Source organism: Gymnoscopelus braueri, assembly GCF_963280865.1.
Source record: "Gymnoscopelus braueri genome assembly, chromosome: 3".
Taxonomy (NCBI): domain Eukaryota; kingdom Metazoa; phylum Chordata; class Actinopteri; order Myctophiformes; family Myctophidae; genus Gymnoscopelus; species Gymnoscopelus braueri.
Window position 1 is genome coordinate 34,331,278 of NC_137612.1, and position 22,073 is coordinate 34,353,350.

Genomic DNA, 22,073 nt, shown 5'->3' on the forward strand with positions numbered 1-22,073 from the left:
GGCAAAGACAAAAAAAAATAAAAAGGCCCAAGAATAATTAAGAAAACGCTTTGAGACAAACATATTTGACACAAGGAATTAACAATCAGACTTTGTGGATTACAGACGTTTGAAAATTATGAAATCTGAGAGAAAGATGGAGGAAGGTAGAGATATGTACGCGGTACATGTACAGCTAAGCTTTGGTTAGAATTATAAAGGTGCTGTAAGTGATGCTTTTTTTTGGTTAAAACTAAAAAGTTTATTTTTAAAAGGTAGAAGCTCTATATTCTGAATGTAGTCATTGCTATGGAGTGTTTGTTCAGTAACTGAGTTTTCTTTTCTGATGGGATGAAATTGTTATCCTGTCCGTAAAATGTATTTTCTGTATACTAAGGCGTTGTGCAGACTGGTAGCCCAAATCTAGCCCAAACTTAATTTCCTATCCAGATTGGAGTCGGTTGGTTTTATGCAGTCTGAACAAGGCTAAGGAATGTGATTCAAATCTGATTAACAAAAATCTGCTTCTATATGTTTTTTGCTGTTCAGACTTGATAATCTGATTCCAATCTGGATATGGCAAAAAATATGATTTGGGGTGCCAGTGTGAACATCTGATCTCCGGCACCGCTGCCCCAATCGACGTGAAACTGTGCACACACACTTCCTGGGCGCCAGTTGCCAGAGTAGAACCCCACATTTTTCACATCGGCATGTTTTAGCGCCACCAGAAGGCCAATTTCTGCAAACAAATTAAAATTGTATTACTCCTACAGATTTGCCCGTTTTTTCATATTCCATCCTGATTGGCTAAGATTGTCATCTAAAGTTTGCAGGAGTGGTCTGTTTTGAACAAAATGCCTCAAATCATGAACGCAGTGATTCCACTCACCTCTATAATGACTGAATTCCAAACATTGCTGGCCCACACTAACCTACCTGGCCTGGCGGAGACCTGTGCTCCGAGGAGCACTTTTTCTAGTTATTTTTTGTGCTTTGGGAAGGTTCTGAAAATAATTATTTTTTCCTTTCCTGTTTACAGGCGTTCCAGTCTAGTGATCACAACAAAGATCTTCTGGGGCGGAAAGTAAGTTTAGACATGATTAATTTGTTTATGCCTGAGTGTCTAAATGAGAAACGATCCTCTAGGTAATATTCTCTTTGGTTGAGTGATGGTTGCCCTAATACTAATAGAGCGTCTGCTGTTGCTGTTAATGGGTTTTGTGTGTAATTCCAAGTGATGCTCTGTCAGGGCACTTTCATCAGAGTTCAAACGTGCATCATGCTGTGTTTCTGGCCGATGGCAATAATAGCAGAACAGGAGTAACACCGTTGAAGGACACGTCTCCATGATGTTGAAGTAATCAGATGTCTAATGCCCGCTTCTGAAAATTGTCTCTTAAAGCGCTGTGCTTTTTCATTTTGTAGGGCTGAGACTGAACGAGGATTGTCCCGAAAACACATTATAGAAGGTAAGCTGCATGTGTCACAAAGCCCAGCTGGGGAACTTAACTGCTGACTCTGCATTAACATCCTAATTAGTCCCCTTTGCCTCAATAACACGTCCTCTTGGGCTTATATTCAGCTGCTGAGAAAGCTCAGGTAGTCGTGGGCTGCACAATAACACATCACAAGTCCCATTGTTTTGCCGAATCCATTTTTCATGTTTTTGTGTATTGACTCGACTGTTGTTGTCAGGACTCTATAACCTCGACCTTGGTGCTGATTTATTTATTTCTAGGTTTAAAAGCCTCGCTGGAAAGACTGCAGTTAGAATATGTGGACGTGGTTTTTGCAAACAGACCAGATCCCAATACTCCTATGGAAGGTAAGGTCTACTCTACATGATCTCTGCTCTTATCATTGCTTCTGTTTATATTATCGTCTGTTGGTTTACCCAAGCCAAATGTATTCTTCATTGTATGACAGTGTTGCACACTGAAAATAGGTGCGTTGCGTCGCATGTTTTATATACATTTTACGTTTCATATACTCTGTGAGAGTGACAGAGTACAGTATATAAAACATCAGAAGCTGCCAAACGGCTCATGTGTCTCAACTCTCTGCATTCAAGACTATGTAGAAACGATGCGATGTTCAGTGATTGGATAGTGCAGAGATACAGATCTATGTTGCGAGCGTTGCAAGGGGGTGGTGAAGAAATTCTATTTTAAAATGTTTCACATTGTCCTGCGCATTCAGCCTCCAGCGGACTGGAGATGGACGTTGGAGACCTGTAAAAGGCTCCGCTGGTGGCACACGGTGTACATCTGCTGCCGTGGTCAGAGTTCCCTGGGTCATCACGCAATCCTCACACACGACTCAGTCCTTACAGATGGCTGTGTCCTCTGACATGGTCTTTCAGGCTCCATTGGGCTGAGAAAGTGTGTTTTCCGCCTGGGTGTAGAACTGTTTGTTTATTTTTTTTTCTATTCTTGTCCATATAACCTTTTAGAGAGTGCAAATAGTTCACATAGTTCACTCAGACAGCTTTGAACTTGCTGTAAAAAATTACAGCAGCCCGGCCATCTGGTGCATTTTGATTGAGGCTGAGGTGAACTGCTGTACCGTCTGTTTCCGGGATCTCGGCAATCGTCCGTGATCCTCATTAAGCTTTCTGTGGTGGTCGCACGCTGGGTTAAGTATGGCCACTGGGCAAGCAGTACATAGAAATCCTGTGTCAGTAGCTAAAATACATGTAGAGTTATCTGAGTGATAAACCAAATAACAAAAGAGGTGGATTTCTGCAATAATTGACAGTGAGGCCCAGAATGTGTTGCATGTCAACAAACATGGTATATGTTTATGTCTGTTAAAGGATCCCCATTAGAGACCCATGAATGAGCCTCTAGTCTTGGAGTCCTTTTCAGCTATTAATAGCCATTGCTGCTATTCTTTTTTTGTTAGTTTGTTATGTGATGGGGAGTGCTAGTTTGCTGATTTGTCTGTTACATTTATTTTTAAGTTGTAAATAAAATATGAAATTTCTCGTTCCTGTTGCAAAAGATGATGAGATATGATGCAGATATGCCCGCAAAGCCTCATTCAATCCAATTAGCATAGTTGCATCCCCCTGCAGCCTCTCACAAATCAACCAGGACATTTTCTTGCATGTTTATATGTCAGAATTTGTGCAATTATGCCTTGGTACTAACGGGTATCATGCTGCCTTATCTGAATGAATTCACAAGCCAGACCAAAACAATCAGCTCCTCAATCGTCACACTCTGATTGGAGAGTCAAAAATCCACTTGTAAAAGCGTTTAATCTCTTCAACTAGTAGGCTTTGAAATAGACTCCCATTGAAATGTTTCCTCTTTTCCTTTACAGAAACGGTGCGGGCAATGACCCATGTGATAAACCAAGGCATGGCCATGTACTGGGGAACGTCTCGCTGGAGCCCTATGGAGATTATGGTGAGAATTAAATATATTGTTTAGAACACGGGTGTTCAAACTGGGGCACCGGGAGGGGCAATTGGAAAGGAAGGGACAAAAAAAAAAAAAAAAAAAAAAAACTCACACATTAAAAGATGAATATATCAAAATCATATAAGTTCACAGGATTATTGTGGCAGTTTAATCACTTTCAACCTGGCGTCCCTATTTTGGGCATACCTTGATTATATTTGTTTCCCAAATAGCAGATTACAAGCTCACAACATTGCTTGTAGATTGGCTATTTTAGTTTTTGTGTGTGTTCTTTTAATAAGCTATTTCCCTGAACAAGACACTTAACCCCTATCTGCTCCTCGATTGCTGTATTAATAGCACCCACTGCTCCTATTAGTTAGGATGGGTACATTCAGAGGACACATTTCATATACTGTATGTGCAAATACACAGTAACACAAATACCCCCAAAGAATTGGGGACCAAATTATCATTATTATTGACTAATCTAGGTTTGATCTTGTGCTGCGATTTCCAATGAATTGCAGAACCCCACTGTACTGTAATTGTGACTATTAAACGTCATGTTTTCTTTTAGGAAGCATACTCTGTGGCGCGGCAGTTCAACCAGATCCCACCTATCTGTGAGCAGGCTGAATACCACATGTTCCAGAGAGAGAAGGTAGAGGTACAGCTACCTGAGCTCTTCCATAAAATAGGTAAGGAGTGGTTAGAATTAGAGCTGGGGTCTGGGTGTGATTTAGATTAGGGCCTTGATTTAACTTTTTTGACGACATCGGTATCGGCAATTAGGCAGCGGGTGTGTCGCTATTATTTACCACTTTCAACCTTGCGTCTTTATCAAAAGAAATAAAAATAACCAATCTATAAGCTCACAATGTGTCATTTCACCCTTTGGTGAACTTATTAGATTGGCTAGAAGGGCTTAAGTGGTTAAATAAAATTATGTTATAACTTGATTCATACAGTATTAGACTTAATTATATCAAAAACGTATTTGTGTTCATTTTAATATACAGTAAATGCTAGGACTCTCCAAAATCAGGATCGGCATTGGACCCCAACAATCTGGCATCAGTCAGGCTCTAGTTCAAAAATGCACTCAGTTCAGTGAATCTACACTATGGGGACAGGCCAGAGGCTAAAGGGGGCTGTCATCTATTGGGTTCTTAATCCATGGGAGGAGATTAACGTCACTTGTCACAGCTGTTGCTTTGCGCTGAATAGAAAATTGTATCTCGCAGAAACATGTAGGAAATCAAGAACATCAAGGACTAAACTACGACTAGAATCTTTTTGGGATAAGTCACCCAGGATTTGCAGATAATGATGGTGAAGGTTAAAGATAATAATGCTGATGATGGGGGTGGTGTTTGTGACGATAATGATGATGGTAATAATGATGGTGATGGTGATGATTTTGTCCTTTTCAGGTGTAGGGGCCATGACATGGTCACCGCTGGCCTGTGGGATCATCTCAGGGAAATACGACAGCGGGGTGCCTCCTTACTCTCGTGCCTCACTGAAGGTAGTGTCCTCCGCTCAGTCCACCCACCCCTCTTTTCTTTCTCCTCGTTGCTTTCTGTGTGTTCACACTCTTGTAGTGTCATCTGTGCAGTTGCCAACCTGTGTACCTCTTTCACACCCGCCTGTCTTGCCTTACCAGTTGCTGTCATAATGGATGTGTTTTTGTGTCTTTCAGGTCCTAGAACTCGGTGTCCCCCTAGATATGCTTGTATATTTTGAGTGCTGTTGACAGCATGCAATGTGTGTTTCCAACCCAGTACCTGCTGCTGTTTTATACCACTCATCATCAACTGGTTTCACCTTGGTGCCGATTAGCACACGCACACACGCACGCACACACACACACACACACACACACACACACACACACACACACACACACACACACACACACACACACACACACACACACACACACACACACACACACACACACACACACACACACACACACACACAAACAACACAAGTAGACACAGTATGTAGACAACCAAACACGAGGTGTAATGTTGTGTAGTGGTAAGTAGAGTGTTGGATTCAGGAAATTTGAACTGAAACTGAGTTCAGTTGAGTTCAGTTGTACTCGATCACAGTAGTAGGCTATTTGTTTGTGCATTATTGCTTACTGTCACTTCAGCTTGTTTCTAAAGGCTGAGCTCAGTAACTACGGAGCAGCAAAAAAAATACATATTTTTCAAAAAAAAATCTTATACAGTATGTGCATATTTTACATTCCTACTGTAGCAAATCTGCGCACATGTGGTGTGTATCAACATCAACCAGCACCAGCACAGCCTCTGTCTACAAGTTTACACATTATTTCATATAATAATAATCTCTTCTATTGTGTAGTGGCATGTTTGTGTGTACAGTATATACAGTACTGTATAGTTTGCGTGTCTGTGGTTGTGTGTGAAGCTATACTGTACCTTGTGGACAGCTAAGCGTTTCCTGGTTCATAAAAGTAGCTGTCCCATCTTGGTGTTGTGTAGTGTTATACCTCTTGTGGAATGTGACACCCATCCTACACAACACTGTAGTTGTAGTGTTGCTTGTGTGTATTTGTGGCATCGGATACCGTGGTCATCTAATGCAACTGTGATTAACATTCTTGGATCTTCTAATGTTAGTACTTGAATAACATAATGCCAGAACAATAGTACCGTTAAGTTTTGATATAGTTTCAGTTATCTGTTGTATAAGATTGATTGCTTTCTTTTCTTACACATGCACAAAAAGAAACTCAGCAGTCACAGATGATAAGCTCTGATGTCCCCTGCTGCTTCTGAGCTCTGTATAACATTTTCAATTATAATTCCACTAATCATTAAAGCTGATGTAAGTGATATTTTTTGATAAAACCTTAAAAAGTTAAAGTTCTATATTCTGATAGTAATTCTTTTTATAGAGAGTTTGTTCAGTAACAGGGGTCTCCCCCAGTCTCGGTCACATATCCTTAAGATTCGGCTGAGAGGGGCGACTGACGAAACGGTCAAAAAAGTTTTTCTATTTTTTATACATCGATCAAAAATGTAAAGGTAGTCTGAGTATCCTACAGATATCTGTTTTTATGACAGGCTGGAAAACTGTAGCAATGGATTGAAACAACTTTTTTTTAATCTTTATTTTGAGCGTTGAATTTAACTCATGTAGTCGAGTTCCTGACCGGGAATGCGCATGCACACGCATTCCCGATCACGGACAAAACTAAATTTTGTACAGGCTGAAAAAACAATTAGGTCAATTAATTAATGTTTCAACCTATCAATACATTTTCCAGGCCGTTGGGACTACAGCCACCTGTAGGATGCCAGAACTACATTTAATTGTTTTATTTTATTTTCACTAGTCACCCCCTCAGCCAGACAGGGCTAGGGTCTTCTCATCTTTCCCGTGTGTTAGTGTTCCAGTCCCAATTATGTCTGCTTGTTTCATCACTTCCGATTTCACTTGTTTATTCTGTGTCTGAATGAGTTCTCTCTCCTGATTGGATAAGATTTGTTTCCCGACCTGAAAATGTATTCACTGTTGAGCCGAACACACGGGGAGACCCCTGTTACAGAACAAACACTCTATAGCAATGTTTGCTATTGGAATGTATAGCTATTTAACACTTTTAAACACAAATAAATATCACGTACACCACCTTAAACCCCTGAAAGTCTGTAGTATTCCAGTATGTAATTGGTATCAATAATGTTGTGTGTGTGTAAAGTGATTAGCCTAAACCACGTGGGACTGAGAGCGATGGAGGAAACCTACCTCCTGAGCCATACGTCAGATGCAGAAGACAGAGTCACATGTTTAAAAACAGGCCCTGGTTACACGAGGAGCCCCATGCGGCAGCGGAAGCTGTGCACCGTGTGTGAGCAGGGCTGTGTTTCTGAGCAGGTGTGCTGGTGTTTTTTGTGTGACAGGGTTACCAGTGGTTGAAGGACAAGATCTTGAGCGAGGAGGGCCGGCGTCAGCAGGCGAAGTTGAAAGAGCTGCAGGCAATCGCGGAGCGGCTGGGCTGCACTCTGCCCCAGCTCGCCATCGGTACGCAGATGCACTCTGCTGCTCTCTCTCTTTCTGTCTGTCTGTCCGTTCCCTCTACCTCTCGCTCGTGCTCTCCCACGACGTGGGGCTGAGGGTCCCCCCCTCTGCTGGTCTGGTGTGCCTGTTTGTGTGTTGTGTGTTGTGTTGTGTATTTATGACTAATAGGTATCAGCTTCTAGAGATGTACTGCAGATATGTCACTTCTTAGAAGGGCGTGGCAAATAGAAATACGGTAATGAATCATGAGGGGACTAATCTCTATGCAGATGTATGTGGTTCTCGATCAAAATGCAGGTCTGTATTTTTAGGTCCATTGACATTCTCTGGTGTATGTGTTTTACTTTGGGGGGTGGAGTGGGGTCCCGGTTTCCCCACATCAGCAGTAAAATGCAATACCAGACATAAATCCGACCAGTGGACATTATTGATCCGCTGCCAAACTGGGAAGCGTGCAAGTCTGGCGTCCTGGCAGGGGCCGTTAAAGCGTCAAAGATGAGCGAAGCGCAGAGTAAATCTGGGAACTCCACAAACCCATCTCGGTGAATATCACCCCCATCCCCCCCCCCCCCATGGTAATGCTGTGCCATAGATTAGGTTTCACGGCCCATTAGCAGACAGCCCGGTCTCTCCCAATTACTATAAATCCATATGACAGTCCTATAAGCAGCACGTGTGTGATTTACCATCTACCAAGTGCCACTCTGTGGAGCTGTGATATCGAGTTCAAACCGAGATGAAATACTATAATACCGCCTCTGTTTGAAGGCATTGACTTTGAAGCCTGGTCGGCAGAGAACTTAAAAGTTGAAGTGCGGGTAATGGTACAATGTTGTTAACCACTTAAACCGTCTATACTTACTGAAACGGACCTGAGTTGGCTCTGTACTTGGTCTGCTATAACAAATCTCTTCGCCAGAAGTAACAGATCTACTGTACAATCTCGGCTAATTCTGGCAAATGTTCCCCCATCGTGCTAGGGTGCTAGGGTTCAAGTGATTAATACAGTAGATGAAGTGGGAGCATGAATGCCGTGGTTCGTGAAATGTGAACATAGTGGAGCAGTTGCGCATGGTGTGGCTAGTGAATTGTGAATGATGTGAAATGGTAGCCTGTGGCTGGCGCAGTCCTGATTACCTCAGGGCAATGTTGTGATTCAGTTATCCTCTGTAGTGATCCTGATCGCTTTCCTGTAGTCGGAGGTGGTGACTGGTCATTCGATTGAATTACCCTTCAGCGAACAAGCGGCAATCCCTGAGAACAAGATGACAGCACGCGAGTGTCACACGACATGTTCTAAAGTCTATTAAGCACTCACGGAGGATATATACCATTTGCACAGGCCACATTACATGGGTGGAGGATGTGAGTCATAGCTGATACAGAAGTAGGCAAGACTGAACGTGGAACAGGAACAGACGCAGTAGTGCAAACTGTATGCTGGCATACGGTTTCATGATAGTGTTGTTTCGCACTATGGAGTATGAATTAAGCTTTAGTTTTGCACTTTTGGAGTAGGGTATAGAGTAAGTAAGTAAGGTACAGTCTCTTGATTTTATTGTAGATATACAATATAGATATATAAGTGTTGCTGCCCCCCAAAAAGGAAAAAAAACAACATGTGAATTCAGTTTCACAATTGTTTTGTTCAGCTGTGTAAGCTGACAGCTGCCATGTATCCATGCGTGCTTCCGTTTTCCCTGGGTAAGGTTTAATTTGTTTTCTTAAAGAGATGCTTGAATGCAGCCATCACATTACAATGTTTAATTAATGTTTACCTAATAGATGCAAATCACGGAATTAACTAACTTAATGCATCAATCGACATTGGGGCCATATATTAAAGGTGCAATAGACAACATTCAGAATCTAAATGTGTGTATTGTAGCTACTGTGTGTGCTAGCAGTGTTTCAATATAATGGTCCTGATCAAGGTATGTACTGCATGTGGGAGGTTGTATGTGGAAAACAAGGAAATAAACAGAGATGGAGAGATCTCCTATGCTCTGTGTGTGTGTGTGTGTGTGTGGGTGTGGGGGGGGGGGTGCAAGATTGTGTGAGTGTGACGTGGGAATGTCATGTGTGTTCTTTTGTACATCTAGGAGTGTTCATGCCTGTATGTTTGTGGGGAAGTCATGGGCGTGTTTTTACACCAGCGTGTCTTCACGTTTGTGTTGTATCTGTAGCAGGCATGTCAATATTATTTACGGTCTCCTACAGCGTGGTGTCTACGGAACGAGGGGGTGAGCTCTGTCCTTTTAGGGGCATCCAGCACCGACCAGCTGATGGAGAACTTGGGGGCAATACAGGTGAGACCACATCATGGTGTGTGTTTGTGTTCTTGTGTCTCTTGTTCAATATCACGTTTGTATTGCAATTTTTTTTAACCCATTAAAACTGGGAAAGCATCTGTGTCATTTTAGATTTTATAGTCGGCTATTCAATAATAGCAGATATACAAGCTCACAGCGCGTCACTTTGTGCCATGCTGCGAGCTTGTACAGCTGCTATTTTTTTCAACTTTTTTTTGAAAAATCTTGAAAGTGTGAGAACTACTGGTTTAGAAGGCATTTGTAGAATCGCCCTCAGGTCTTAATGGGTTAAGAATATGTCACCTGACTTGCTGCCTATATTAGAATGACGGCATGGCCTCCTGGGCAGTTTGTTGTTACATGCTTGGGTGGTCCACTGTACGAGTTAATAAGGTCAGCGGAGTATCTGTCGACTGGGGAATTGGAGGATAGCTTTAGGCCACTGCTTCCTTTCCTCATAAGATGCACTCATTTAATGGGATTTTCAGTCCACGGGGGGTTTATGTGCTCTCATCACATTATGTCTGGCCTGAGGTGGATAGTTTTTCCATTTCTACTCAGTTCTTGAATTGCTGTGCGTGTGTGTGTGCGTGAGTGAGTGCGTCCGTGCATGCGTGCGTGTATACAGTACTGAGGCAAATATTATACACGTGCCGTGTGCGTTCATGTGTGCACTTTGTAAGTCTCATCTCCCTCAGTCCATTTGATATTTCATTTCTGAAATGTTATGCTCCGATTACTTCAGGGGCCAGTGGGCCACGAGTTATCCCGTTATACTTTAGTGCTGATAGACAGCGCGTTGCTAATGATCAAAGGCCTTCCCAGTCAATAACTGCAGACTATATACAGTATATACCAACTCTATATAGCAGTGGTTTTCAAACGTTTTGTGCCTCAGTTACACCAATGGGCAAGTCGAAATCTCACGGCACACCTGGATTCATAGCAAGTAGCTGATTTTCGCAATAAAAAAAAATAAATGTATATATATTACCATTTTAGCTTATAATACCCAAAATAGGGATCCCATGTTGAAAGTAGTTCAAATATATTTTTCAGGATATAGAATTTGCCTCTGTATTGGGAAATGAGTGCACGCAAAGTACAGATAATAGTAAATAAATAAAAATCGTATATTTGGGCACCACTAGCTTTCAGTGAATATTGACTCTCTCTCTCTCTCTCTCCCACCCCTCCCCCCAAATATTCACATGCTGCAGGTTCTTCCAAAGTTGTCGTCATCCATTACGCACGAGGTGGACAGCATCCTGGGGAACAAGCCGTACAGTAAAAAGGACTACCGCTCCTAACGTGTGGCACAGCCTCGCCCCCTGCAGGGCCCCTGAGGGGCCCCAGCGCCCCACCTTTTTGCCTGATCCTCTGTTTGCTTGAGCTTTTACTGAATGAGACCCTGGCGCATGAGTCAGGCCGCACCTCGGCCACCCAGGGCCACCTCATTTAGAGTTAACAGAGATGTGAGAGATGTGAAACGGGGGGATGGGGTGGGGGGTTGTTGGGGTCAAGTTACCTCCACAGGAAAGAAAGCGATGGACAGAAGTAAAAAAAAAAAAAAACGCAAGAAGAGGGTTGTTAGGGATTTGCGCTCATAGTTAAATCAGTTATATGTTCGATTCAGCTGAAACTTTGAAAACTGAAGACAAATACCTTTTTTTGAAAAAAGAAAAAAAAAAAGCACACGCTTGCTTGGCAGCCAGATATTCTTTTCCTTGTTGCTTTTTTGTTTACTTCGTTTTGTTTTTGTGTTTTTTAAAAGGAATGCGTTCAAAAGGAAAATTAAGTTTATACTATATGAATATACAAGGGTTACACATGTACCATAGCCGCCCGTCTGTTCCTCGGATATTCTGTTTACAAACACCCGTGTACAAGTCTGTTCTAGTTTTCTCTCCAACAGCCGTGTTTGTGTGGTTTTACATTTATCAGTGTAAAGAGCCTTCTATCAGGCTTACACAATCAGCACTTAAGCGGGCCTATTGCTGGTGATGTCTATGAAGAGATATTTGGAGGAGATGAGAGGATGGGTATTACTGTAACCTACATCATCATTGCACTGTATGGGGCTATTCAGACCTTTTTTTCTCTGTAACGTTCTAATGCTTAATTTATGCTACGTTGTACGGCAGTGTATAAATCGGGCTTGAAACTGTTTGGTCTCTTCTCTTTGGTCTGAACTAGCCTTAAAATCCCATCAACGCCTCACCAGATTCCTTTGCAAATCTCCATTCCCTCTTCCCTTCCCATACAGTATGTCCCTCTACTTCCGTCTTTCCATCTCTCCTCTTCCCTGTTGTCTTATTACTCAGTCTCCTCTGGTTGTTAGTTGATGATAAAGCTGTGTGCTTCTAAGGTGCAACTGTCATCTGAGATTAACTGCTGCTGCAGTGTCACAACACTGAGAAGAGTGTAAGACTGCCCTCTGCTGGAAAGGCTCTTGTTATGTCATCCTTACTGCACAGAGCCAAAAGTGTATTCATCTGTATGTCAGTGGTCTGTTGATGTTTTGAAATGTGGGTGCATGAGAGCAGTTCAGAGCAGCCCATCTCAAACAGTAGGTAGGATTTAGGGTTTTGGTTAGATTGCACCAGATTAAACGTGCAGTATAGAGTCCTCCTTCACTAGGTTGCCCAGACTGTTCTCTGTGGCTGGCTGGAGGGGTATTTGCAAAAATAAGTGGTCATAGTCAGTGCTGTCAACTTCAAAATAATAATAGGGTTTGACAGGTGTTTTTTGTTTTGTTTGCCTTATTTACAATTTGCGTTGAACCGCGTTGTGGTGGGGCTTTAGCATAGCACAGCAGCTGCCACCGGCAGTCTACCATCCTGTCCCCTTGGCATATGGTAACACTTCATGGAGTAGGGTTGAAGTGGTTCAGCGTGGTGCTTCTCTGTTCCTCCCCAACAGGAGCCAGGATGGGTGTTTAAAGGACATACAGTAGTGAAGGTTGGTGTCAGCAGCTCAGGGAAAGGTGGTTTTACTCGGCATGTGCGGCGGTGAGGAGGCTGTGTTTTTATTTGTAATGTACAGTATGTTTTTTTTTGTGTGGAACACTGATGAGGACTTGTCCCACCAGTGACATTTCACGTGGCTTGAGCCAAAGATATTCCGTGTATCTTTTTTGACGACACGTCCGAGTGTGTCACTCTCACTACTTGCAAGAGTATATATGCCATCTTAAAGCATGTACTATCCAGCTTGTCTATCTATCTACAGTATGGACTTTATTCCATATATATCTTCACTTGACCATGCTGTTATTATGCTTAACAAATATGTCCTTCATATACAGTATGCATAGTAGCCTTACAAGTCTTTGCTTTAGGATCGATAAGGTTTTTCCCAGATGATGATACATCTCAGAAGTATTATTGCACACAAAAGAACATTTGACGCTGCCCTATAATCAGTATTCATTCTTTATAGTTTCTTGGTGCTCTCTTACTGTGATTAAAGCACAAGTGGATAGCATGAGATACATCCCCAAAGCATGGACCCTCTTCACCCCAACCTACCTACTATGGGACAAGCTACTCAAGTTACTAACACATGTAAATAGAAGTCTTTACTAACAACTCTCCACTCATTCTTAGCTAAGGCAAATTTCGTTTTGTTTTGTTTTGTTATAGTCTTTTTCAAAACTGTGCTGCCAGTACAAATGATGACTATGATTATTCGAGACGTAATTCTTCTCAGGCAAAAGTGAGAATCAAAAATGAACTGTGGGTGGAATTTGTGCGAATGAGCTTTACTGTATGCCACGTTACTCCTGGTCAGAAAAATAATAATAATCCAATTGATTTCTTTTTGCAACAGAGTAATTGCTGTCATTGGCGTAGATACTGTGAGTGTATGGTGGAAGGGATGAATTACTCGATCCCTCATTTTAGTATTAGTTGACCTCTTTGTATGTATTTCTTTGCTGTGTCTGGTATGTCTGAGTGAATTAAAAGTGGCCCAAGCCAATTTTTACTTTTCTTGGAAGAAACATTTAACAAAATAATATGAACATCAAGATTATGAAGAACGTTTAGTTCAGTTTAGTCTGTGAAGTTCCTGTGTCTTAATATTTTCAACAGCAGGGAAGGGAGATGTATAATTGCGTAAGCGTTGAAGCTTGATTTATACTTTGTTGTGTCGCTCTGCAAAAATTGCAGATCTACAAGCTTATAGCTTGGCTATTTTCAGAAGTATAAATTAGGCTTAACAAGCACTGTGGAAGTCTGGAGCGAAAGCCTTTGATGCTTAGTAGTGGGCATAGTCCCATGCAAGTTATATACCCAGATGTGTGAAACTCACCCCCATCCAACATGCTGTGAAGGAAATAACGTGTCTATACCCATGAGTGTCATGTAAAGCAGTGTTTCCCAAATGTTTTAGCTTGAGACCCAAAGAGACATTTTGGTTGCGTACGAAACCACATTCTAACTTACTAGATTCTACATCTTCAGCCTACTGTTTAGTATCTACTATACAACTTTGATATGTAGCTCTACTACTGTATATCTAACAGCAAAGTGAAACGTTTCACTTAAATGTACAGTACACTTAAATTAGAGGGTTAATACCGACAACCTTTGTTCCCCGGAGTCCGCTATTGCTGTTTTGAATGGAAGCGGGGCAGCTACCGCATTGCATTGTAGGATATTTCTAGCCGCGGTAGTGTCCACTGTTGAATACTACGAAATTGCCTGAATTTTTTATGCATCTCACGTACTATGTAGTAGCTACTAAGCTTTTGGACAAACTTGCATACTAAATAGTATGTTAGTGTGGGATTTTGTACGGGGCCTTAGTATGCATCTCACGTACTACGTAGTAGCTACTAAGCTTTTGGACATACTTGCATACTAAATATGTTAGTATTTGATTTTGTACGGGCCTTAGTATGCATCTCACGTACTACGTAGTAGCTACTAAGCTTTTGGACATACTTGCATACTAAATATGTTAGTATGTGATTTTGTACGGGGCCTTAGTATGCATCTCACGTACTATGTAGTAGCTACTAAGCTTTCAGACATACATAAAAGTAATCTGGCATACTAAATAGTAGACCTATGTTAGTGTGCGATTTCGGACGGGGCCATTGGTTTCTTCCTGGGACCCAAACTTAAAAACATACATGAATTAACCACTTAAGCCCTATTATTATTATTATGTTTTTTTTAAATAATTAGTTAAAAATTGTAGGGAAAAAAACAGAGATATTTCTCGTGACCCACAAATGGGTCCAGACCCACTGTTTGGGAAACATTGATGTAAAGGCTACAGTATTGGTGCTGTTGCCAGCCTCGGGGTAACATTTATGGGAAAGTCACGCTTTAAGAGGTCCTATAGTTTTAACATGGTTGCTATATTTTAACATGATGATAATAGCTTCAGAACTGAAATCAGACCTACAGACCGATATAGAGAGCATATTTCATGGAAAGACTGTAGGTTATAAAGAGAATATATTTTTTATGTTTGAGCCTTTAATGTGGTAGTGCTGACAAAAGAACAGCTGTTTTTTTTCCGGGTTTTTTTTCACCATGCTGCATTTTTCCTATGTTAATAATAATATTGTATCAATGTAAAGACAGACAAAATAAGCAATTTATTTGTATTGTGTATGCATTGTAAGGAACGCTCTGAGCTGAATGCAATGGTGGAGTAAATTCACTTTGTGAAAGGTGCGCTAGAGAGAGTCGGATATCTCCTGTTCTGTATATATTTTGACCTTTTGTATATATTTCTGGTTGTAATCACCTCTGCCTTTTCTCTTTCTTTTTTTATTTTCATTTGCAGGCATTGCTAACTGCACTGTGCTTGAATCGGAATTTAGACACGATGTACAGCTTTGATCTTTAATTAAAAATGAAATGACAATGAAAACAATATCAAGAATGGTAAATAACACCTCTGTGTCTGTCTTTATTGGTATCAGGTTGAGGTAGTGACCTCGGGCCTATTAATTACACGAAAGGAGAATTAAATAAGCCTGGATTTAAGTAAAATCCAGGTTTGACAAAGTCGGGTCCGTACAGCCTGGTTTATTCCGTTCCATGAATGCCAAGCCAGGCTGAAAAGGAGCGACTTTGTCGAACTAGACCTTGTCAAGCCAGGCTGTGTCGAGCCAGGATGGTAAAGCCAGGCTTCACGTATGAAAGACCATGAAAGTTGATAGCAGAATCCTTGAACTTGACCTCATGGAGCCCAAAACCAGAGCGGCGTTCTTCTCTGTGGCTGAACAGTAGCACTGCAGCAGCTCATGGAACAGTGGCGTTCCCAGGAATTACATTTAGGGCAGGCGAGATTCCCAGAGTACCCGGGGCTGGGGGGTACTCGGGGAAAAATCTCAGGGGAAAGAAGCTAACAGCAACACTACACACACTGACTACAAAACTGAAAAACGTTAATAAAAACAATATGCAAGTATAATCAATCAATCAATTCTTCAGCGGTGGTCTCTTCGTGTTGTAGTTTGGCTCAAGCTGCTCTCAGAGCCCCTTTTATGCCAGGTGAGTAGCCTACAGGTGATGGCCCAGACCCCCACCCCTGGCACTCCTGGTACCCCATGAAGACAAAGGCATACATTTGCGTCACTATGTAGGCGAGGGTCGCTCTGCTAAATGGATACGGTGGTGATTAGCTGCCTGCCCGCGTAAATGGACGAGGAGGCGGGCTAATGGTCCGACGGCCACTATTCTGTTTGGATTTTTTTCACTGCCTGTTTTTCAGTCAGTCTTTTACTTCATTTTCTAGGGGAAGCTCATGCCACCCTATGGGCTTGTAGATCTGCTATTTTTGAAAAATCTTGAAAATGTGTGCATATCTTTGAAATATATATACATTTTTAAAGCGATTTTTTTTTTTACTCAGATCTTTGCTTCTGGGGGTCCCTGGCACAAAACATTTTCAGATGGGGGTGTTGAAATGTATATCAATTTAGGGGTCCTTGGCATGAAAAAGGTTGAAAACCACTGTTCTAAATGGCAGTGGTTCACAAACTTTTTAGCTCAAGAGTCTTGAGGCTTGGGTCCCGGCTCCCGGGGAGACATCACATTTCTCGAGTCTTGAGTCAATACCCAGGCTCCCGGGGAGACATCAAATTTCTCTTTTGGGTCTTGAGTCCCAAGACTCAAGACCCAAAAGAGAAATTCGATGTCTTTTTGATGTCTTTTGGGTCTTGATGTCTTTTGGGTCTTGAGTCCCAAGACTCAAGACCCAAAAGAGAAATTTGATGTCTCCCCGGGAGCCGGAGTCTTGACTCAAGACCCAAAAGAGAAATTTGATGTCTCCCCGGAATCATATGAGGAAGTAAAATGTATAATAGGCAAGAAAGGAAACACGGCCGCAATAAATGGATCCAGGGAGAAAGCGGGGCAAAGTATTGCCGACAAATTAAATGCACAAGTCGTCCAAAAATATATACAATTTATATACAAGTCCATAAATATATAATTCAGTTAGGCTTAAACATGAGGAGTGTATAGTGAATATTGGAATTATTGCCTACTAATCTACAATGCGATAGCCTATTATATGCGCCATGCATCCAACCAAAGTCTGTGTCTGTGCTCAGGAATGTGTCAAAAACAAAAAAATCTCCATGAATTCAAGGCTTCATGGAGTGTGTAATTTAATTTAAGTGTCTTGCTCAGGGACACTTAGACACATTGCTGAGGCCTGGGATCGAACTTGGGACGAATGGCTTGCCAGGCAGGCTCTCTAAGCATTCAGCTATGGCCACATCATCAGAAGATATTCTAAGGCAGTTCTACTCTGTAACAGTAAAGGGGTTTCAGGGGAAACCAGCAAAATGAGGAATAATATAATAAAAGACTGTCTCGCTAATAAAGCGTCATGTCTCTCATTTTTTACAATGTATTTGATATTACCTTTATATTATTTAATAAATTATGCATTTCATCCTCTATATATTGTCCAGCAACCTTTATGATAAAGGCGAAAAAAGATAGTAGACCCGTGGGAGCCAGATTGCTCAGATGCCAAGTTTTTTGTGCTGGGATTCGATCCCTTGATCTTGTGGTTTGAAGTCAAGAGCTCTTCCGACTGAGCTATGGATGGAGCAGCCATGTTGGAAGCAGAAGTCACACAACTCCCACCCTCACCAGGGTCAAAAACTTTATATTTGAAATCCGAACGTTTATGTAGATGAATGAGGGTCAAAAATGGAGAAAGTGCAAACACCAGGTTGAAGTTCATCCATGACGGTCATGACAGATCCAGACTGCACTAGCGATTTGTTTACATTCGACCGCATGGCTCATTTGCATAAGACGTTACTATATTGATTTTATCCCACTGTTGAGGGTTAGGGTTATGTTTTATATATTTTGTTTAAGACTTACAGTAGGTGCCTTGCCCCACTGGAATACAGTGACTGATATTAATTAATAATATACTGGACCATACATAAAATGAAGAATACCTTGTGATGTCAGTGACATTTTATTACAAATGAAAATAAAAATAAGAAACAGTGCAGTGAGCAATTTTGCATGTACAATATAAATATGAATATATTGTCTGTCGGGCGGAAACCTCATTATGGCCAAAACTGTTACCTTTCAGCATAAACATTCTAAAATAGCAAAAACAGCAGATCGACAAAAAAAAACAAGACTCGTGCAACATAATTTGGCAAGACACACCATCTCCGGTTTACTTCCCGTATCTGCATAGTCTCGCGTAGCTATCTAGTAGCTACGCGAGACGCGAGATTACGCAGATACGGGAAGTGAACCGGAGATGGTGTGTCTTGCCGATTTTTGTTGCGCGAGTCTTGTTTTTTTTTTCAGGACTTTCAAAAAGCGTTGGTTCTCAAAGTGGGATCCGGGGATCCCCAGGGGTCCTTGGGGGGGTTCCAGGGGGTCCCCAGCAAAATGTTATTATTAAATATGGCTCTTTTATTGCTACTTTAAACTTTTTAATGGATCCTATGTAAGTAAAGCCTGATAAAATTGTCAAACTCCCAAAATCCACCAGAATACTGGAAATTACATCTACTCTGTTTAATGTCCTGGGGGGGGACCCCCAGCGTGGTCAAGAGCACCCCCCCCTGGGAAAAAATCTCCCGTTATCGGTCTGAGGTTGGCAGGTATGCATGCAATGTAGAGATTATATGGAATCCATCTCTGCAGTGCCGTCCACGATTGATTTTCGCATAAGAATTGAATAAGTGTGGGGAAACTCATTGGTTTGTGATCAGATTTACTGCTTAAAGGGCGAGACCACTTTGGTAAAGGAGGTTTGGGTTGTGTAGTTACCTTGACATCATGATGTAACTCCAAAGGTGGACAAGAAATCAAAAATAATTTCTCCATTGACTAGAAATTGATAATTTAAAATATGCTCCTCATTGACTTACATTGTACAGTGAAGAGGGTCTTTTAAACCCGTAACTAATTGTGTGTGTGTGTGTGTGTGTGTGTGTGTGTGTGTGTGTGTGTGTGTGTGTGTGTGTGTGTGTGTGTGTGTGTGTGTGTGTGTGTGTGTGTGTGTGTGTGTGTGTGTGTGTGTGTCAGACATTTTTTATAATATAAAATAAATCTGTAATATATTATCAAACATCTAACAACAATATGAACTATAGTGTTAACAGAGTGACAATGACATATCACATGAGTCATTGTGAAACAATTATGATTCATGGTCACACTCTATTTCAGTAATATAATTCAATTGATTATATCTTAATGTATTTATTTCATTTTATTTGAATGCAGGGTCATTAAAATGAGTCCATATACAAACACATGTGTTGAATTAACTGGAAAAACTTGAAGAACAAGGCACTGGATTAAGTAAGCTTTGGCTGTTAGCCTGGTCCCTACCAGGCTAACTTCACAGCTAAATTTCCATGGTAACTAAGGTAGGATTGCGTAAATTTTCTTTCGTGAAAACGAGTCATGGATAAACTTATCCAGGGTGCTCTGGCTAAACTAATCTGGCAAGATAATTCAGCTTTCATGAAACCGATTCATCGCTAATCCTGGCTAAATTAAGCCAGGATAGGTGTTAAATCCAGGCTTAACCCCTAATCGTGAAATAGGCCGACGAGTGGTGTTGGTAAGGAACACGTGTAAAGTCTTTTCACTCCAGTGGACAAGAAAATACTCAACTTAGAAATTGCAAAATATTCTTCAACTGCATACTTACAAATTGCAATATATTCTTCAATTGCATACAGTACAACGGTATGAAATATAAATATGTAGAAGCACTTTATACACACAAACAAAGTCCTTGTTAATAAGACTCGCCTCAACTTGAATAAGACCACTGCATAGGAGATCATTCTGTGCAATCATTAGGTGCTGTCATTAATCCAGCTGTCAAAGCAGCTTGGCTTCACTGTGCTGTATTACACTGTACAAATAGTTAATATATAGAAGCCCATTAGAGTCTCAGTGAAGCTCCATAGCACCAATAGTTTAATTACATGTTACTCCATACTGAATACAACAGACAAATGACTTCATGGTAATGGCAGGTGAAAAGCAAGTGACGAGGTATGGCTTGCTCTTGTTTCAGAATGTGTGGTAGCATATCCAGCAATACCACCAATGTCCTTATGTAAATATACTTTTTTTTTTACATTGCATTTTACATTCCTGCAAATGGTATTTCATGAATGACAACATACAAAAGGCAAATAGTCTCAAATAGCGTACAGTGGATTTGTAATGTGGTATTCTCCAGTCCAGACTCCAGAAAGCATGTTCCTCAATTCAGGAGAATGTCGAGTTTTGCTCAGGGCAAAGCAAACTTTGAGCAGGTCCCTTTCATAGGTAGAAATCAATCACAACGTACCAAATGACCGGTCAGGCTGAGACCAAGTTCAGTTCAAAGAAAACTTCAACACATACAGTACGAAAATAGACAGCACTGTCCACACTGGGAGCCAACATGGAACTGCGGTTCTCATCAGAGTCTTATCTCCTTGTGGGTTTTATGTGCTGCGAAATCCTGTCCCAAGGTTGTGGTATTTTCCATTTAAACACTTGAGTCACTTCAGTAAATCAGCTGAATGGTCTGTTTTGTGTTTTCCTGTTGAGGAAAGCGCTATAATAAATTGTCCCGATGCGAGTCCTCCGTCGTTCTTCTATATGGGAGGGGCGGGGGCCCACCTGAGAAAAGGAAAAAAAAAACATACACAAGGGCGATCAGTTCAGAACAGGGTTCTATATGTTCAACTCTGCTCCAAACGTGCAACAATAACTGAATAGCATCAGCACTAAAATAAGGTATTTTATACATATTTAGCTAATCAGAAAAAAGTAAAAAATGCCCAGCTGCAAAGTTTGTTTTTGTGTGCTGACTTGCAAACTTGTCACCAGCTATTCCAGTGGATGCAAGGATGGGATGCTTTATGTGTTAACCACGCGGACATTCAGCAAAAATAGCCGATCTAGAGGAAAAAAGGAGGGGACCAACTATAGACTCTTGGGGGACCCCGGTCAACAAAGTAGATAAGGTTTAAGTGGTTAAGACAAGAGAGTAAGTGGAAGTGTGTATGTGTGGATTTGTGACAGTCATGCTGAACCGTTTCATTACCTTCCTGACAGGTGAGTCCTATCCAACTGTTGAGACATGTGCAGCGGCCGTTCCGAGAGTCGCACTGTGCCCCGTTCTTACACTCACAGGTCTCTGTGCAGTCTGGCCCGTAGCGGCTGACTTTGCAGTCTGGCAACATACACAAAACAACAGAGAAACGTTAACCACGTTGAACCTCAGCATCCATATTCTGAACATTAGCCAGAAATAGCAGATCTACAACGTGGCTATACCGTATTCTGCCGTGATGGCTGCCGTGAAAAAAGGTCTCCTATAGTACATTCACATTTTGATAACATTTTATACTATACTATGTTGTGAAAAAGAAAACTCAATACTAAATTATGTTCTAAAAAAAGTCACACTATGTTATGTTGTCAAGAAATAGTCACATATACATATACATTATACTACATTACCAAAATTACCACATATGATATAAAACGAAGGTGCTCGACCTACTATACCATTAAAAAATCTTCTAATTAAAAATTATCCATTAGTTGGTATCCTTTATTATATACATGTTACATGTTTCCCATGTTTTCGGAACTGTACTGATAGAAGCAATTTACTACATTATTAATTTACCAGTGTCACATGTAGCTCCAGTCTTCCCTGACGAGCACAGACATCTCCCAGTGACTGTATCACAAGGGCTGTTCTCCTCACAGTCACACAGCTTAGCACAGCCCTGTCCATATGTCCCTTGGTCACATTCTGGGGT

The 22,073-nt window shown here is 41.3% G+C and overlaps 2 protein-coding genes across 8 annotated transcripts in view; one reads left to right on the forward strand and one right to left on the reverse strand.

The window, feature by feature from the left end:
* The window catches only part of kcnab2a (potassium voltage-gated channel subfamily A regulatory beta subunit 2a), a 123,213-nt gene extending 111,963 nt beyond the window's left edge, over positions 1 to 11,250 (forward strand). For all 5 annotated transcript variants that reach the window (XM_080423850.1, XM_080423851.1, XM_080423847.1 and 2 more), the window contains 9 exons: positions 1,022 to 1,066; positions 1,408 to 1,451; positions 1,721 to 1,807; positions 3,310 to 3,395; positions 3,970 to 4,090; positions 4,826 to 4,920; positions 7,337 to 7,457; positions 9,675 to 9,763; positions 10,987 to 11,250. In XM_080423850.1, coding sequence (XP_080279976.1) covers positions 1,022 to 1,066; positions 1,408 to 1,451; positions 1,721 to 1,807; positions 3,310 to 3,395; positions 3,970 to 4,090; positions 4,826 to 4,920; positions 7,337 to 7,457; positions 9,675 to 9,763; positions 10,987 to 11,076 — 778 coding nt within the window. In that variant the 3' untranslated portion in view covers positions 11,077 to 11,250. The remainder of the gene's footprint in view (positions 1 to 1,021; positions 1,067 to 1,407; positions 1,452 to 1,720; positions 1,808 to 3,309; positions 3,396 to 3,969; positions 4,091 to 4,825; positions 4,921 to 7,336; positions 7,458 to 9,674; positions 9,764 to 10,986) is intronic.
* Positions 11,251 to 19,574: 8,324 nt separating this feature from the next.
* The window catches only part of megf6b (multiple EGF-like-domains 6b), an 84,270-nt gene continuing 81,771 nt past the window's right edge, over positions 19,575 to 22,073 (reverse strand). For 2 of the 3 annotated variants that reach the window (XM_080421338.1, XM_080421337.1), the window contains exons 36-38: positions 21,938 to 22,066; positions 21,347 to 21,475; positions 19,575 to 20,919 (exon numbers count right to left, since the gene is read on the reverse strand). In XM_080421338.1, the coding sequence (XP_080277464.1) occupies positions 20,855 to 20,919; positions 21,347 to 21,475; positions 21,938 to 22,066 (323 nt within the window). In that variant the 3' untranslated portion in view covers positions 19,575 to 20,854. The remainder of the gene's footprint in view (positions 20,920 to 21,346; positions 21,476 to 21,937; positions 22,067 to 22,073) is intronic. The other variant, XM_080421339.1, reaches the window with a different exon arrangement.